Below are 20181 nucleotides of genomic sequence, written 5' to 3'. Positions count from 1 at the left end.
GGTCCAAACTAGCTTTGTCTTTAGACTTAAACCTAAAAACTCTATAACCGTATATCAGTGTTTTAGAAAACAACATTGCACTTTTAAAAAATATATTATTTAAAGAAAAAAACTAAACAGAAACTAACAGTTGGCATTTATTTAGGTCTATGGGTAATAACCAGGTTACACTATTAAAACTGATGTATCACACCTAGGCAATATTCACATCCATTCGTTTGTGTGTGTGTGTGTCTGTGTGTGTGTGTGTCACTTGAAACCAAAGTGAGTGAGTGAGTGGGGGGGTGAAGGGTGAGGGCAGCTGCACAATCACATGACAATGGCTCCCCCATCTGTTAATGCGCGTGAACTGAGAATGGCACACCCGGTGCCGGTACAAGATAAATACACGTTTTGTTGCGAACTAACTGCATATTAACATTTGTTTTAGAAAGTAAAAAGTTACAGTAGGCTATTATATTTCTTTTTGTTTAACAATGGAAGCTACATGAGACATTAGACTTAAGCAAACAAGTTATTCTTTGAGCTGCAAGTGCGTGCATGCTGCGCAGAGAACTGTATTCATTGATAACATGAAGAGATTGCAGGAATGTGTCCTAGTTCATAAAATAAACTTTGTTGACTTTGTTGAGAGGGAATAACTAACCATTAAATATTGTAACGACAGTTACGATAAGAAAACCGTGAGAACAGGTTGGCTCATATTTCAGCCCCCCCTGTCAATAACTAGCCCCAAATAAAAACAATCCCATAAAGCATTGCGACAGTTTGTAGGTCGCTACAATATATTTAACAGTAAACATATCCACTTATGCAGGAATTTAGACAAAAACATTGTTATAATTACATAATAATGAGCGACTCTGCTTCATTTACATGCAGAGCCTGTAATAGGACAAGAAGGGAAGGTGGGACAGAAGGGCGGACTGTGCGCACCTGCGCTCCGGGCACTTTGCGTCAGAGGAGCCAAACCAACCGCAGCGGATGCAACAGACGCTTTAGTTTTCACTTGGAAAGGGAACTTATCAAACTCATGTTTCATGTGAGGACTGTGCCATCCCTGACTCGGACAGGGGTTAAACAATTCCTCTCTCCTCAAAGAGCCCGCTCCAGCTCCTCAGTTGTTTCTGCTGCGCGGACAGAGCACGCACCGGCGGACAGCGACGTCAGCGGCACCGAGCAGGAGTCGGACTGTCCCGGACAGTTGGGTCAAGAGAAGCACGGCCCTAGCTCTCCTCCCAGCCGCGCTAATGAGATCTCCGTAGACTTTGAACAGACCCAGGAGGCGTATAAGAGCAAAGACTCGTTAGAACTGCTCAGAAGTTTGGTGGTTTTCAAACTCTGCTCCTATGACTTCCTTGTCGACAAGAATCAAGAGGTAATGAGCTGCAACCTGGCCGCTTGTGCACCACACATTAGAATGTCCATAGTACCCAGCCTAGGTCCATCTGTGGCGCTCACACCTCAGGTATTTCTGTTAGTTTGTACCAAAAATATTTTGAGAAGAATGTCCAAAATGTGCTATTGCCCGCGAGCAGATTTGTATACTTTATAAATACAGGCCAAAACCCTATTAGGAAACACAACTAACACAGGGATATACACCAAAACAGATTGTAAACAGAGTTGTTGGTCATTACATGAGTGAGCTCTTACATGTTCAAATGCCTCAGGCTCACGTGGAACAGTGACATCTCACGTTACAACCAGTTTTCTAGCACGTTAGAAGAAGCCTTGTGAACAGCACTGCAGTAGAGACACCACTGTACAACAACACCACAGCAAGCAATGTCACATAATTATTTTCATGATCAAGTTTGTGTGAGTCTATGTGAATGGTGAGTTACATAGCCTGCAGTAGCCCATATTAGCCTTTTTTTTCTTGTTCAATTTAAATATTTTTTAAAACACAATTATATAACAAAAATGTAGTTGGTCAAGAATTGCTCGCTTCAAAACATGTTCAGACTCAATTTTTGCTTAAACGCACAGTAAGTAAGATTTTGTTCTTACATGTCAAACACGACCTACCTGTGTATCCAAATATGAAGTAGAGCAGAATTCCTCTCTCATTTGGGCTGCTAATTTCAATGCTGAAATCCAGCTTTAAACCTAAAAGGTCTCTGATCTGAATCAACACTACATAAACATAAGCACCTGCAGCCAGTCATGCAGCAGAGGCTTATTGAGTGAATTCTAAAGGTTTCAAATATTCACATGAGGCCTGTCCATATTCTGAGAATGAGAAAAACGATTGTATATGTCCTCTATATACAGGTTAAGACACTGCAACCCAGGTTCAGTTAATACTTTTTAAAACAGTAACAGAGCAGGTTACATATGGTTCCTTTAACTCTTTATTCAGAATCACATCTGCATTTTTCTCTGCCCAGATTACTGCATTGGGTAAGAGGATTCTGGGGCCGAGAGCCTTTAACCAGTTGATGAAGATGACCTTCTATGGCCAGTTTGTGGCTGGTGAGGACCACGTGGCCATTAAACCCCTCATCCAAAAGAACCAGGCCTATGGCGTGGGCTCTGTGTTGGACTACAGCGTTGAGGAAGACATCAGATCTGAGGAAACAGAGGAAAAAGGGTATGGAAGTTTTACAATGTAATCACAAACTCACTGAAAATCATGAAAGGCAACGTACAGCCACTTTCCATATTAGTCTGAATAGTATACGTTCATTCATTTAATGTTGCACTGTGCAACTTTTCTGGTGAAGGGTTCATCACCTACATGTCTCCATAGAGATGTTATTGCTTTGCCTGGAATGTTCCATGGTATGACCATAAACATATACATTGAGCATTTCTTCATTACGGGTGTTTGTATTGTTCAAAAATACAATAATTTCTTCAGTGAATAGGGGCGACTCTCCATAGATCTGAACTGTAATGTTGCATACTGGTACAAACTGTCTCCCGTGTGAGAGACAGGCTTAATCTATACTGTGGAATATTGTAGACAAAGCAACAACATTTCCATGGAGACATACAGGCAGTCTGACCCTCCACTAGAAATCTTACGCAGTGCACCTTTAATGGGACAATTGTAAATTTGTTATAGTTGAGGCAGAAATGTAATAGTTGTATAAGTAGTAGCTTTTATCGCTGGACAGTTGGAGATTTATGTATACAATTTGGTTAGGTTATTGGAGAGGTAAAAGAGAAATGTCTTTTTTTTAACTTACACATAGTCTGTTAAGTTGCAACTATAGTGGAATACATTTACTCAGTGTTGCATGTATATAGTCCCTTTCCAACTTTGTGTTGACTTGCTTTTGCTTTCGAGACTAAAGTTGTCACAAGACTGAGCTGATCAAATGACTGGAGTTTGTTTTGACCATGATACTAGACTGGCTGGGAAGAATTTTACACTTCTGTGGAATCTAGTGCCACAAGGAGACCAAGGCAAATCACAAGTCTTATGCAACACCGCCTCTGGGCAGCAGTTACCTTTATTACGCAAGGAATACTCTAGCAAAATAAACCATTACTAATACCTTTTAAATTAGACACTGTTATTTTAAAAGCAAACACTAGTGGCCGCTGTTACACAAGGTTATTGTAAAAGGTTGTTGTAAAAACAGGTGGAGGTCACTGTGTAGGAATTAAATAATTATTAATTTGGGTAGGACTGAACTTGTTGGAATACATACTGGTGTTGTCATGATATTAAAATGTCAAACTTTCAAAACAGTACTCAATAGCGATTATGATACCACAATGAAGATGACTATGGTCCTCCAATGGAACAGTAAATGTAATTTTCAGCACAAAATAATTGTACTATATTTTCTTTCTTTTTTCTTTTTTTTTTTACAGTATTGATACTTGCTCAAATGAGTATCTAGTTTCTATATTAAGTTTAGTATTGATTAGTATCTGATTTTTGACAACATTAACAATTGTTGTTGTATAGTTGTAGTCTTAAATGTCTTGCTAATTTGAAGGTACATTGTGTAACTTTTCTGGTGGAGGGTGCTTTTCTACATGGAGATGTCATTGCTGTTTCACAGTATGGCATTAAACCCTTCTATCGTCATGGAGACCAACCCAGACTAAGTTGCTGGTCAGATTTGTGCAGAGGCAAACCTGCTCACAGTCAGAATGCCTCTTTTCTGCATATGTTTGAACTATAAATCCACCTGTAATTGAAAAAATATAAGGTTGATTTGTTTAATGTCAAATTGTGGAAACATTTGAAGCAGAGAAACAACATATTCGTAGAAATAAGAAGTTGACAGACCCCCCAACCGAAAAGTTACTTAGTGCACTTTTAATCCACTTTATCAGCACTAGATTTGATCAACCAGAAATGTCTAATTTATTTACGGTAATACATTGCACTACCTCATGGACTGTATACTACATATAAAGACTAGTTTCTTGAAAGTTGAGTTCAGTACTTTCAGTACACTCCATGTATTACGCCATTTGATGAAAACTTTCACTTACGTCAATATTTTGTAGGAGGCAGCCTCGCAGATAACGTCTTCTACTGGTCAAAACTGTAAAAATCTACTGCAAGCATGGTTTAAAATGAGTGAAAATCAACCACCAAATATTACTTTAAAATGTCTTGTATTTTTTATGGAACAAACATGGGTTGACCTTTTCACATCTCATTCTCTTTCTCTGTATTTACAAAGAGCAAATGGAGTGAATAAACAAAGCTGATAGCTTTAAACTTAGGCATCAAGTGGCTGAATTAGGGCTGTGAACGATTTGAAAAATAAACATTGCAATTGTGATTAGATTTGCGCTTCCTCTTTTAATTATAGGATTCTGCTCAAACTAGTTCACATTTTAAACACATCTAGGAATTGACAAAAAGACAACACCTTTGTTTCTGTTTTGCTGCAGTTTTGCTTGTGCAGATCTAAGCTACAGGGTTAGCCATTTTTATGAAGAATAACACTAAATTTTTTATTGTTTGTGGAGGAAATTATGATACTTAAAATATTGCAGCCTTTGTTATTTGCTAATTGTGTCATTTCAAATTTTGGTTTGATTGCAATTAATCTCTCAGCCATAGTTTGAATACGCTACCCTGACAGCTGGCTTTAATAGTCCTTTATTATGCAAAATTGAGCTTTGAGCAGCGTTAGAATTTTGTTTCCTCATCAAAAATATACCTGGAGTTGTATTTTGTTTTGTTTTTTCAGATAGAAAGTCTAGCTGTATCTCCAAAGCTCAAAATGCTCTTTTCCACCTTGTGATATGAAGTGGTAGTTTTCATGTTAACAGCTCCTTTTACCTTTTGTTCAGTAGAGATAAGCAATTCCAGGGCTGAAATTATCCAAATGATTCTACTGAAAGTGTATGGAGCTTAAAAACATAGTGGAGCACTTCCTGTGACCACATGACATCACAAGGTGGAGTGCTTTCTGTTTAAGAGAAGAATTCAAACTAAATGTGTAGGGTTTCTGTGTTAAACTTGTGTAAATGAAAACAACACATGTATGTTTTTGATGAAGAAACAACAAATAACATAGATCACAAAATAGCGTAATAAGGGCGATACACAAAGTTGTTCTATAGTTTTGTCACAGCTTGTGCAGCTTTAACAGTTGATACCTTTACTTTTGGAGATGTTTTGATTGTTTCGCTCAATGTAAGTTTTTTTTTATTTTTTATATAGCATCAGTTGTTACAAGATATTGCGCTCAGCTTTGATATAACTTTTCAGAGGCCTGCTGCTCGGGAACATCAAAAGGGCTATCAAAAACTCAGATCCAGTGTAGCTTTTGTATGGCAAATATATATATATACACCTTCAAACCATAAGGCGGGAGGACAGGGCACATTAAGCCAGTTTGATCTCAGGCAGCGGGTGTAGACAGACACTCCAATGATCTGTCAAGATACTGGCAACAACAACACAAGTCAGTTCTTTGCACAAGGAGACATAAGGAAGAGTAAAAGGCTTGATGTTGACAATGATTCTGACAGACTTATTGTGAAAGATAAGGTGAAGGTCTGCTCATCTAACTTCACACAAACTCAACAATAAGCAGCAATCTATAGTGACATTTAAGCACAAAAGTATAAAGACTAAGCATTATTTGTCTTCTCTGTATTTAGCTCAACAGCGGCTGCCTCCTATGGTTCCGGGAGTACATTTTCCATTCATTTTTCTCAAAGAGTTTTCAAAAAATAAAAATTCAAAGGCATTGCGAAGGCTAAGCAGCTACATGGTGACAAATATCCATAACACAGCTGTGTTAAGTCAAGTTAAGGTATATAGTTGCGTGTGTATATTTATAAAATGCATACGATAGGTAAGCACTCCAAAAGTACAAAAAAAAAAAAAGTGTCAACCATTTGATTATGTAAAACAACTAGGGTAGGACATTATAAGTTTTTTGTTTAGTTTTTTTTTTTCATCGTACTTCTTTTGAGCAGGTCTCAAATATGTACATGTACATATTGTTGTTTTTGTTATTGCTGTTGATTTTGTTTTACTTTGCTCTAAACAAATAAATAAAATGAAAATGAAGTCCAAAAAGCACATGTGAAACACTTTTTATAACATTTCAGAACCAGATTTTAAATCGATAGATCTTTTGGTCATTAGTTACCACAAAGCTGATTAGCCCTGAGCAAGTTTTCAAACTTTTATATTTTATTTAATCTTCTTATTTTTTGGAAAGGCTATGGGAAAAATTTATGAGAAATTTATCGTGGGGTGAGTGGTCACTGTTGAGCTCCATTAGGTGAACCACAAGTTAATCACAATGTGCAATATTTATGTTAAAATTAAACAATGTAATCCTTCTGGTATAGAGAACTGTACACCATCTACTTGTCCCCATGAAGATGTTCTTTCTTTGCCTGTAATGTTTCACAGTGTAGGATTTATTCAGTTATGGTTGTTTTTATGGCTAAAAGCACCTTGTAATATATGTAATCTTATTGTCTTGGTTTTGGGGTGCTACTTACTTTTATCCCTTTCTCTATGGAGCAATCACATCTCCATAGAGACAAGCGAGAAGATGGCAGACCCTATAGCAGAAAAGTTAGAAGTACATAAAAATAATGAGCTGTACATGTACTTTTCTGGTCTTACTGTCATTCAAGATAATCTTTTTGGCAAATATTAATTCTCCTAACTGGTTTTACAAGTAAACTTTGGGTTTTTTCAATAGATAGGCAAATGGGAAACAACACTCATTCTAGGACTAAATTTATTTCAGTGCAGGCATGACAAGCTAATAGACACACTTTTTTGTTATGTGAAATGAGCTTGTCTGTTGAAATCTTGTGAAACTTCCATGTTGAGTAATCCCACCCAAACAAGCTAACTTTGTGTATACTTTCTATTCTTCCTAATTCAGCTCCTGTGTCTCTGCCACAGACACAAGCATCCTCGGTAAGCCACCTCATTTTGTTCTCATTCTTTGAGGTAGAATGATGTAATTAGGAGTAATCTCAATGCAAATTTGTGTGTATCCCTAGGCAACGATCATGAAGGGAAACAATATCAAGAGCACACAAGCCTTCATGGCGGAGCACGCAGAGCGCCAACATATTTCCATACAGATGAGTCCAAATGTGACCAACACATGGCCACATTTATCAAGTGTATTAAGGCATCAGGTAGGTAAATCCAGTGTAGAAATAACGCAATGTTGTGTTGAATTATTTAACCATGTCTGACTGTCCAGACCAATTCACAGTCCCCTGTTTACCACTATTTGCAACACAGCATGCTTTTTGACTTCATATCTTGAATTTTTAATGCTAAGTGTATCCGGCATTCAGGTGGAACGTCCATGGATGGATTTTCTGCTATCAAAATGACTGCGCTTGGAAGACCTCAATTTCTGGTAGGTGCTCGGAACAAATTTGGACTTTTTAAAGAGGAATATGAAATAGACTGGACTGAACATGATGTTTTTTTTATTCATTCTGAAGCTGGAGTTCTCAGAGGTCTTGGTAAAGTGGCACAGATTCTTTCATTTTCTGGCCCTGAAGCAGGGGAAGGCCAGTGGAGGAGTTCTTGAACAGAGGATTGACCTAACACAACTACAGGTAAATAAAATTTTTGATTTTTTTCCATTTAGATTTTTTTTTTTTCCTTTTTGTTATCATCTTGTACTGTTTTGATCAATCATTTGACAGTTCAGTGGATTTTTACGAAGGAGGAGTGGGATATTATTTTATGGCACTAAAATAGAAAAGATGGACAGAAATAAAAATTAAATACTGCTTTTTTTCTAAAACTATATTTTTTAAATCTGCACAGTGTTTTAGATTATCACATTTCTGTGCCTGTGATCATATGCTAATAATCTAATTACTGGGTTATCAGATTGCTCTTGATATTATATTAGTCTGATTCTTCTGTCCATATAAATGTAGGCCACCTGCCGATATATAAGAGGACAAATGTAAACTTCAGATATTTATTTTAACATGACACTTATCTGTTCTTGTACATTAAATGTCCTATATTACACAAAAATAACTCTTGTGAGCTTTAAGCCACCTTATAATGTTGTTCTCTCCTCAAAAACATACCTTGGGTGTTTTATTTCATTCACATGATTGAGCAATCCTTTTTTATTACTCTACATTTCCAAAGCTCAAATTCTCTGTTCTACCCTGTGATGACATGAAGTGTCAGTTTTACAGCTACCTTTACATTTTGTTTAGTAGACATTGGCAATTCCAGACCTGAAATTATCCAGATGATTCTAGTGAAGGTGTGTGGATTTTAAAAATACAATAGAGCGCTTCCTGTATTACCACATGACATCACAAGGTGGAGTGTTTTTAGATTGCAGGATTTGTGTCTTAAATAAACAATCAAAACAGAACTCCAGCTATGTTTGCAATGTGGAAACAACATTATAATATAGATCAGAAAATAGTGTAATATGAGCCCTTTAAATCTACAGGTATTAGTTATGTTATTAGTTACATTTTACTGACAACAAAACACATTACATTTGTCTGTGTGCTTCTATAGGAATACCTGACCAAACTGGGAGCCACTGGGGACTATCATGGCTGGTTTACTGAAAATAACAGAGGGTCATGCGGGTGAGAATACACTGGCTTTACTCTATATCCACCATGTTTTATAGAAGCTCTGAAGCAAATGCAATATCATGTTTTTGGCTTGACAGCACCATCGATGTTCTGGACTGGAACAGCCTTTTAGAAGATAGAGAAAGGAGCGCTGACTTGCTAGTTGTGCCAAATGTTGAGGTAAGTGCAAAAAGTATCAAGTATATGTATATAAAAGCTATAAAAAATCATTATATTAATCTTTTAGTATGTTTCCCCTGCCATGCTTAGCCCTTAGAACACCAAATGAGAATATAGGAAAGAGAAAGTTGTCTTTATAAGTAAAATATTCTATATACTGCATGACTAGAAAAATGAATTTGTGAATTTATCTTTATTTTGTAGCTGGGCAAGCTGGAGCCTCTACTGAAGGATTTCACAGATGAAGATGAAAAGCAATTGCAGCGGATTTTACAGCGTATAGATGTATTAGCCAAGGTATGCTCCCTTTAAAAACGCATTAGTGTGTTCCCAGCGCATTTGTGTTTTTCTCTTAGGAACATGCCAAAAAGTTGGAAAGTTTTTTTAAATTCATTTATACAGTAGAACATTCCTTCTTTGTCTTGGCATTTTCAGTGAAGCTTCTTGAAATATGTCTTCATTACACACATCCCTGCCATGCTATCCACATATCCACAATATAAAAAGATGTGTCTCCCAGAGAATAGAGCTGCTGAAATGAAGTGTGTGCTGGCTCTGCTGCTAATGACCGGTATAATTAGCACAGTGACACATGCACCATATTGTTAAGAGTCTCATGACACTTGCTGTACAGAGATGAGTGTGGGCTTATGTGTTTACAGTGTGCTGTGGAGAACGGGGTGCGTCTGATGGTGGATGCAGAGCAAACCTACTTACAGCCTGCTATCAGCAGACTCACTGTAAACATGCAAAAGATCTACAACAAAGAGAAGCCCGTCATCTTCAACACTTACCAATGCTACCTCAAGGTCAGAACACACACATTTCAGAGTATGTTTACAGCACAGAAACAGCATTTACTAACAAAACTCCACAGCTCCACAGCTTTGGAGAAATTGTCTAATTTACATCAAACTGTATTTACTGTGTACTGTATAGGATGAACAGATGAAACATCTTGTGCAAAACTGAAACAATCCTTTAGACAGATTATTTGTTTATCATCACAGGAAATGTGCACGCAGCCTGAGTGCAGAAAGCACCTCTATCTGCGCAGTTATCATGAAGTTGTAACTCTAGCTAGCGCTGTTGTCAGTGCCCTGAAGCAGTTTATCGCCCTGTGATAAAATATGTTATGATGCAAAATTAACATTAGTGGGTGGGACATGTCTTAATGACCCATATGTGTTAAATGCAGGTGAGTGCATACATGACAAGAAGAAATGTCTTAAACTTCAGTAGCTGGACATCCACTCATACCTGATTGACACATCTAGCCCTGCCTCCCGAGAGAGCCTGAAATCTGCTGGAAATGAGACGACATGATACAAATAGGGCAGTGGCTCGTTCTGTAGGAGACATGCGCAGTAAAGTGACATAGTCTGATAATCCCTCAATAATATTATTCTCATTGCAAAATATTGAACACTATTTGCCTTCCTTCTCAAAAGAGAGAGGGATCCTGTTTACTCAGGCAGGTTCCACTTGCACAGCAGGCAACACCTGTCGCCATTGTTGTGTAACACCCATAAACAATAACAAAGTGTTGAGCACTTCCTTATTCAGAATGCTTTTGGTGAAAAGGCATTGCCTGATTAGCCTGCCAACTTGTTATTAAGTGGTTGCTATTATTTTTCTTGGTACATTGTAACTGCTGCCCACAGTGGGTGACCAAGTGCTTAAAAATGTCATACACATTATACAATTTTAAATGCCAATGCATTCATTGGAGTAGCCCAAGGGTAGCAAAAGTCACCAGGGTCAACCCGTGTGTTTAAGGCAATCATTTTAAGATTTTAACCTTTATTTTTGTCAATATATAACTTTAACTAATGAGAATAATTTGCTTTATGATTGTTTCTAGAATTACTCTTTGGTTATTTACCTCCAATAAACTGCCTCAGTCCCGCTGAGTGTGCTGGCCAATCAGATTTGGTCACTCCTTTGAGATGTTCTTAATTAAATGTGTTATTTCCAGGGAAATCAGGGTTTTTATTATTTTTCATAAAATTGATTTAAGCCAAACAATTCTGCTCCAGTGCTTGTAATGGAGACATCAGATTCTAGATATTATCGTGTTGAAGTACTAACCGTATTTCCCCTGCAGGATGCCTATAACAGTGTGAGCATGGATGTAGAACTGTCCCATCGTGAGGGATGGAGGTTTGCTGCTAAGCTGGTGAGGGGAGCCTACATGTACCAGGAGCGAGAGAGAGCAGAGGAGCGAGGATATGAGGATCCGATTAACCCTGACTATGAGGCCACCAACAGGATGTACCACAGGCAAGAGAACACACGCTGTAATACCAGCGTTTGGTCATAGAAAGACAAGTATGTTCTGCATAATGAAGCCTAAAAAGACCTCTGAAACACTCATATGAAAGAGGTTTAAGTAAACGGACCTTTGGCGTCTAATTCAACATCCTTTACTACTCTGTTCTGTGTCATTGTCCCCAGTACAAGCAGTGTAATTTCAGTGCTGTACTCTTTTGACCTTATTCAAAGCAGCACAAAGAGGTATCCCTGTAGTGAACAAGATTGTAGGTTATGCAGAGGAGAAAATAGGGCTTTTTGCAACCTGCTCTGAATGTGCTTTTGAGGTAAACAGCACGCGGCATGGCTCTTTAATGCGCTATGTGAACCCAGATTGTGTGGTATGATATGCCACATATTTATTTAAAGCCTGCAGAGAAACATACCATGCTACTTAAATGTTAATGTGATACTTAATGTTTATTTACACTGTGTACATTATGCAGTATTCTCTATAATGTTGCATTCCCTATGGTTGAGATTAATATCTAAGCTCCACTATATATTACAAACATATAATTGTATGTCTATCACTGCTGTTTCAACAAACAATAATATAGTGCGTATCATACAGGGTCGGCCTCTTACTATTTTAAAGAAGCAACAAATGTCTCGTAATGATTAACTGATTAATTTGTTTCAGCCCTAGTGTTGCAATATGTCCAAAATGGAAAATTGTCAGATTTTTATATTTACAATAAGGAACAACTCATTCACACACACACTTATATACCTGTGTACACAGACACTGGGGGCAAGGGGGGTTAACTGTCTTGCACAAGGACACAACAACATTATTCATCTGTGGGAGCTGGCATCGCGCCACCAACCAGTTGAGCAAGAGTCAAATATATTCCACTTCTATGAAAATTTCTTCCCATTCCAGTATGATCATATCATTATAATAATACAGGATGCACCCAAGAGTGTCTTCATCTTGAATACTTCATTCCAGTTCCAAACATGTTAAAGAGTATTTGATGCACACCAAAATACAAATGCTTCAAAATATATCACTGTGAAACCAATAAATATTTACAGTATGATCAGTTACGTGAGTCTTGAATATTATGTATACCAAATCAAAATCTTTCCCACATACATTTCAAATGATACTTTTTTCCCCATTGTTTGAATCAGGTGCCTGGACTTTGTGTTGGACGAGATCGCTCTGAATGGGAAGGCTAACGTGATGGTGGCTTCACATAATGAGGACACAGTCAAACACACCTTGAGGCGGTAGGGAATCTGCCTGTAGAAAAAATGCTTAGTATTGATCTGTGTCTTTATTTCTATCTAACCTGATTTGTTTTGTATCTCTCTTCTTCAGGATGAATGAGCTCGGTCTCACGCCCAGGGAGAACAAGGTGTACTTCGGACAACTACTGGGAATGTGTGATCAGATCAGCTTTCCACTTGGTAAGGAAATACATTACACACTAACCATACTTAAAGGGCCCATATTACACTATTTTCTGATCTATGTTATAATGTTGCTTCCTCAGTAAAAAATCATACCTGGAGTTTTATTTTGTTTAATTCACACATATTTAACAGACAAACCTTGCATATTCTTTTCTCAAACAGAAAACACAACAAAAAAACACAGCTAAAAGCTCCTTTTAGCGTAAGACTGGACCTCTAAGAAATTATCTTCTTGTTGTCAAATGAAATTACTTGAAGCCATAATCTATAATATTAATTGGTAAATTTGTGGACCCAACCAGGGATGTATCGATACAGCTTTTTCAGTTCCAATACCAATTTTAATACTATAGCTATATACATCTAGCCCGATTCATCCGCCGGTTTCAATCTGCCCTCGCAGCATTGGAATTCGTTTGCTTGACAGTAGTTGTCTACTTTTTTTTATTTAACCAATCACTGGTATTTGGTAGTCACATATGTAATGCGCCGTTAATGGGGAAAACTGGTATATTAAGCTTTTTCCAAATCCTGTAGGAAGAAGGGCAATAATGTCTTTCCCCTTGATAAAATTCACCAAACATGCTCTTTATTCTGGCTTTAAATCCTCAATTTCGGGAATCATTGACAACACTGAATATACGGCTCTTTGCTGATTGGCTGGTGCCCGAACTTGCACTGCTGTTTTTTTTTGTGAACCGTCTAGTGTATTTTGATTCCTGACCTAGTTGCTGGAGAGAAATGAAATTGAGCGGAGGCACTAGGTGGCATCAGCCTGGCTATTATACGTGTGCCCATTAAAAAAAATCTAACATTATGAGACTTTCTTGGCTGACTACAATCTGTAAACATCAGTTCTTTTGCCCAACCAGAATACTGTGTTTTCTAACTCTATAGTAACATAAAAAGTAGTCTATAGTGTCAGTGGTGTTAGAAAACCTTTTTTCAAGCCTCTAACAACAGAATTCATTTTCACTGACTCTCATCCCTGTACTAAAATATAAACCATATTCTAATGTTGACAGCCTTTTTACATACCGTATTTAGCTCCATGTAACACCAATCACTCCAGCATTGTCTCCAGCAGCAGATGTTCTCATTCCATTGGTTGGTAGAGCACATGTCTGCAGTCCATAACATGACATATGAACTGACACTCACTGGTATTGACAAGCTGTCTAAAGCCCTCACCACTAACTACTTTGTTTGTCGGGGAGATAGACAGCAGTGGTAGGCAGTTGTCTGTCAGTGTGAGGCTTAGGGAGACATAGATCTGTCCTGTTCACTCATAAAAGAAACACATTAAAGGTTACCTGTTTTCAGTTGACATTGAGGAAGCTATAAATTAAACAATACTAACAGGTCAGGATAATGTATTAAAGGGCCCATATTACACTATTTTCTGATCTATGTTTTAATGTCGTTTCCTCATCACAAACATACCTGCAGTTTTGTTTTGTTTCATTCACACATGTTCAACACGCAAACCCTGCATATTTAGGCTAAGTTCTTCTCTCAAACAGAAAACAGTTTGTTCCACCTTGTGATGTCATGTGGTAATACAGGAAGTAATCCACTGTGTTTTTAACACTACATCTTCACTAGAATCATTTGGATTACTCAGTCCTGGAATTGCCAGTCTCTACAGAACTAAAGGTAAATGGTCACATTTTTATATAGTGCTTTTCCACCTTCAAGGCACTCAAAGCACTTTACATCAATGAACCACTCAGCCATTCACGCACACATTCATACACCATATGCACAAACTAGGGCCGAGGTGGGTTATGTGTCTTGCCCAAGGATACAACAACAGCATTTAAATGTTGAAGCTGGAATCACACCAGCCAAATTACTATTAACTTGAAATCTACTCATAAATGACATCACAAGGTGGAACAGAGCATTTTGAGCTTTGGAGATGTAGACAAACAAATAATAAAGGATTACTCAAACATGTGTGAATGAAACAAAACACTACTCTGGTCTTTGAGGAGGTAAGAGCATTATAACATGGCTTAAAGCCATATCATAATATCATATCATATAGCAGGTAACCAATTATCCTGGTAATTCATGTCTGCATAGTGTGTTAGGATAGGGTTTAATTACATTAAGATGAAATAAAGTAGAATGCCAGAAGTGTGCTTTTCCCAGTTATTACCATGAATTAACTGTATTTACTAAGATAACACTTATGTTTCAGTGAAAGGGTAAGATAAAAATAATTTCAAGGCATTGGCAAAGAGGCACAGTATTTCTTAGTTTAGTGGATTCTGAAGCATATGTGAGATAGGGCCAGTGCCTCAGAGGTCTGTACTCTCCAACTGTTTCCGTGTCTGTGAAGTATTCATTTTCATATAGACTTAGACAGGTTTAGAAACAACAGCTGCAAGGTACAGAGCTTTTGAAAAGAGCCACCAAACATGACAATTAAAACTAGATTATAGCTATAATAACAAATGATCATTATGGACTTTAAAGGCCCAAATTCAAGGATAGATAAATATAAGTTTTAGGGATACATAAACATATACTTAAAATGTATACTCCTGTTGATTTAAACATTCACTCTGGTAGAGGGTCAACTCCCCACTTATCTCCAATGACCCAGTAATGCTTTTGCCAGGAATATTCCATTGTATGGCATTACATGTGTCTCCATCACTAGGTCAAGTTACAGGTCAGGTGTGGAGAGTTGACCCTGCTCACAGAAGAGGAATTTATTTACTTTTTTGTTTTGTTTTTTAAATCAATGAAACACCTTTAAAGAGTTGCAAAATAATACATTTAATGAATATTCCAGTAGTAATAATCATAATCATAATCATGATAACCTCTCATCGGAGAACAGAAGGTACACAAGAGAAAAGTAACATATTGCAGCAAACTTAGACTTACCACATTGTATTCTATTCACATTTTCTTCTTTCTTTTCTGTTTTTGCTACAGGCCAGGCCGGCTTCCCTGTGTACAAGTATGTCCCTTATGGTCCAGTGGATGAGGTGATGCCCTACCTGTCGAGGAGGGCCCAGGAGAACCGCGCTTCATGCAGGGGGCCCAGAAGGAGCGCGAGCTGCTGTGGAGGGAGCTGAGGCGCAGGGTGGGCTCTGGAGAACTCTTCCACAGACCTGTCTACTGAGGGGCATGCAGAGAGAGAGAGAGGGGACATGTCAGATATAGTCACGTCTTCTGTTTTGATCTTCTCATGTGGAGGGGTGCTGCTTTATTGTTAGCACTGGATCTCTAAAGCTGTCCCTCTCATGAACTCTATACTGAATGTCAAAGTGTTCTTCTATTATTGCTCATCTTTACTCTGTTTTGTATTTTATAAAGAGTCTCCTCAGATGTTAAGTGCACAATACATTTTAAAGTCTCTCTCTAGTAGTTGAGGTACTTGTTAACACTGCACCCTATTCTATATAAATCCATTATTGTTGTTGAATGTATCCTCTCCACACAGCATCTGAGGAAAATATGCATGTGTTCTGGAACTAACTCACAAGTGCACTGTCCAAAATAGGAATTCAACAGATATACTAATACTGCTATCAGATATTTTGGTATTGGTTCAGTCGAAATGTAATTCATACAAAGTTGTTCAGTAGTTAACAGTTATATAACACCCTTGGATCCATTTCATCACTGTGTTTTGAGGGGAAAATTCCATTATCAGTTCCTTACACTGGTATCTGTTCATATCACATATCAGCAGCAACTTAAAGCCAAAGTATTGATATTAAAATAGCTATCAAATGTGAAAAAGCTAGATTGATAGCACCGATACTGACAGAATTGCTGGTTTGAGTATTGGTCTCATGATATTGGATATTGTGTTTTCAGGCTGATTTTAACCCAGAACACCTCATAATGTTTGAAATTGTATTCATGCAAAATTGTTGTGTAGTTATTTGAAGAAAAAAAATAACAGGTACACAATATTGATCTCTTGTGTGAGAAGTTAATTGTGTTTTAAAGAAGAGTCTATTTTCAGTCCTTACACTGGTGTCAGTTAATATCAGGTACCTTCAGATACATAAAGCAAAGTATCAGTATCAGTATAAGAACTGAAAAAGATGGATCTGTGCATCCCTAATTGGTACATCTCTAGTCCTAAACTTTGCTTTCTTCTACAGAAAGTCATATGTGATTGTTTATTGACTTTGAACGGACAGGGTCTTTGACATAACAAAATGTATAATGTGCAGAGGGGATACCTTCTCTTTTAAAACAGATATGAACACAGAACATACACATAACATCCTATAGCTCTGCTCCACCGCCATAAGATGCAGTCCATAGATTAAGAGCTACTACTGTTTATAAGCCTGCACTGACTTTACTTTATCTAATACCTCAGAATTTATTGAAACACTGTTACTCTTCCATCCTCGCTGCTCTCTATCTCCCTATGTGCCATGTAGTCTGTCCTTGCATCTCTAAGCATTCCTCATTCAGTCTCCCACTTGTCTATAAAGCTCCCGTATCCATCAAGCCGGCACCTTTACTACTCCAAGAGGACTCCCTTAAATGTCACACAGAGCAGCCCAGTGTCGCTTTTTATCACCCTATTTATTTTGCAGTGGGACAACAATAATAAAAATAACAGGCTTGATTTAAATGGCCGTAAAGGAGACATCAATACGCCCGCCTGCATTGAGTTTTTGGGGGGTCTCGGACAGCCAGACAGCCCCAGGAGGAAGACTCTTTGTAATATGTTGTGCTGTGCTTGAAAGTGTAGTCAGCTTTCAGAAAATGTCTCATGTACCTCTTGTAAGAATGTCGTTTTTGTATAATCTTGGTCAGTCAAGTGTTGCAGAGAGATTCAGTATCCATTAAGTGTGTATTTATAATATAGGTCCCTGGGAATGTCTTTTTTGTTTGTTTATTTTTTCCTCTTATGGGATAATATGTAATACAAGATTAAGCTGGAAGTTTGCCCATTGCTTATTTTGTTGTGAACACTGTGAATAGTATTGCAATTGTATGTCAATGTATGGGATTTATTTTCAGATTTAAATGGAACTTGTTTGTTTATTGTCATCTTTGTTCACAATGATAAGGTATTATTCTTATAATAAAAGGATTTGGGTTAAAGGGGGAAAAAAACCAAAAAAAAAAGCATCTCATCTTACATTCAAGCCAGAGATAATGGTCATGCATGTAAAATGAAAAGCAGCAGTTGTAGACATAGAGGTACAGTTAAAAAAAAAAAAATAAAAAATCAAGGGCACTGTTAACAGAACAGCAATATCAGCAGAAGGGCAAAGTAGACACCTTATACAGTAGAAGAAGTAGAAGTGGTAATTAATGACACTGACCTTATATATTAAAATAATAGCAATATAAAACAACACCTCTACTTGGCTGTGGCTGCCACCATAAAAAAAAACAACAAATGAAAATGTGAACTGACAAGTAAATATAGACTTAATATAATATAAGTAGTAATTAGTATCATTTTACATAGCCAATTTATTTATCACTGAGTATGAGTCAATTATCCTTTGGGGGTACCAATACTACACAGTAATATTTAAACCCTATATTACACAAAATTGACTCTTCCTCCAAAATATACCTGTTTTGTTTCATTCACACATATTTGAGTATTTGAGTTAGTCTGTCTACATCTCCAAAACTCAAAATGCTCTGTTCCACCTGGTGATATCATGAAGTGGTGGATTTGAAGTTAACAGCTACCTTTACTTTTTGTCAGTAGAGACTGGCAATTCCACAGCTGAGATCATCCAAATGATTCTAGTGAAAGCGAAGTTTAAAAACACAAAGCACTTCTTGTATTAGCGCATGCCATTACAAGGTGGAGTGTTTTCTGTCTGAGAGAAGAACAAAGCCTTAATTTGCAGGGTTTGTGCGTTAAAAATGTGTGAATGAAACAAAACAAAACTCCAGGTATGTTTGTTATAAGGAAACAACATTGTAAGATATAGGTACTTTAGTGATAAACTAAAACATAAATATGAGTGTTATGGTAACACTGGTTACAGTGGTTAATCTATTTACACAGACGACACACTGCGCTTTATTGACACTCAGTTAGCACTGGTATTAGGCTAACCAAGCTTGATAATAATTACAGCCTTGTCATTGCTACAAGGGTTCTGTAGACCATCATTTAATTACCCATGATGCTTTGCTCAATACAGATCACAGAAATTAGACACATTAATCATTAGCCTTGAAGAAACTTTATTGGCCGCTGAGTTTTACTGAGGCAGAGCGCCACAGAGCTGTCACGGCTGCTGTATTGTATCGGTTTAATTAAGGATCAGGCCTGCTTTTGATGTAAGACGTGCCTTGGGGTATACGTATGCCAATATATATAGTTTTTTTTTTAACTTGGAGCTTGAGTATAAGTGGTCAGCTTTCATTACAAAGATGATTTAGAGGACATATTAGTAATGTGCTGTGAATATCCTTTGAGTCTTATCAAGACCTCCCTCACAGCTGTGCTACAGAGTCAACAAGGACTCATTTACTTTCTATAATGAATGTTGACTTTGGCTTATTTTATATGAGAAGGGCGACTCCTCATCCAGCATGGGTGCGCATACGCTGTTTGTTTGCAGTGTCCTTGTGGCTTGAATGGCAGTACATACTGTACAGCAGCACGATGCAACTGGTTCAAGGAACAGCGCACTTTCAGATGACAAATTGAATAAAAAATATGATGCAATTTGGCATAATATACATAACATTGTGCTATGTGATTGGAAAAGGATGCTGAAGTATGTCTGTTTGGAGATTTTTGGATTGAGTATACTGGAAAAAAATCTATGGCACAATAGATCTAAACCATGTTACTGATTGACACAAAATACATTGAATCATCATTTATATTGCTGTTTTATTCATCATTAAGTCTAGTTCTAATTGACATTAAACAAGGATTACAAACTTAAAAAGGCAAATTATGTCTGTATTATGTCAGCTGTCCTCAGATGGACCTCCAGTAATGAGGTGTTAAGACTTAAGTTCTTTCAGTGCTGGCAGATAATACCACAAAACTGCTAAAACCTCATTAAAAGAAATCAAATCTATTCTTTTCTTTCCCACCTGTCATCATTTCGAACTGTTGCTGAATTATAATGAACACAACTGCACAGTGGTAGTAGTAACAAGTGTTATTAAGATGACATGGAAAAGTTTTTATCTGCGTTACATTTTTGCATTTGAGTTTTGAGAATGCAGAAAGTA

General features: G+C 37.4%; 1 protein-coding gene across 1 annotated transcript; it reads left to right on the top strand.

Annotated features, from left to right (window-relative positions):
* Positions 1-978: 978 nt before the first annotated feature.
* On the top strand, positions 979-18335 carry prodhb (proline dehydrogenase (oxidase) 1b). Its single transcript, XM_020919088.2, is given in 15 exon segments — positions 979-1378; positions 2394-2596; positions 7347-7381; positions 7468-7608; positions 7774-7838; positions 7927-8043; positions 8984-9057; positions 9144-9225; positions 9430-9522; positions 9888-10034; positions 11333-11508; positions 12679-12777; positions 12869-12957; positions 15916-16005; positions 16008-18335. Coding segments are annotated over 15 exon segments (1854 nt in total). The 5' UTR covers positions 979-1033; the 3' UTR covers positions 16106-18335.
* Positions 18336-20181: the final 1846 nt, after the last annotated feature.

This window comes from Boleophthalmus pectinirostris, unplaced genomic scaffold, assembly GCF_026225935.1.
Source record: "Boleophthalmus pectinirostris isolate CB_2022bp ecotype Guang Dong unplaced genomic scaffold, ASM2622593v1 HiC_scaffold_4, whole genome shotgun sequence".
Taxonomy (NCBI): Eukaryota; Metazoa; Chordata; class Actinopteri; order Gobiiformes; family Gobiidae; genus Boleophthalmus; species Boleophthalmus pectinirostris.
The sequence above is the reverse complement of the archived record's forward strand: the minus strand, read 5'-3'. Positions and strand labels throughout refer to the sequence as shown.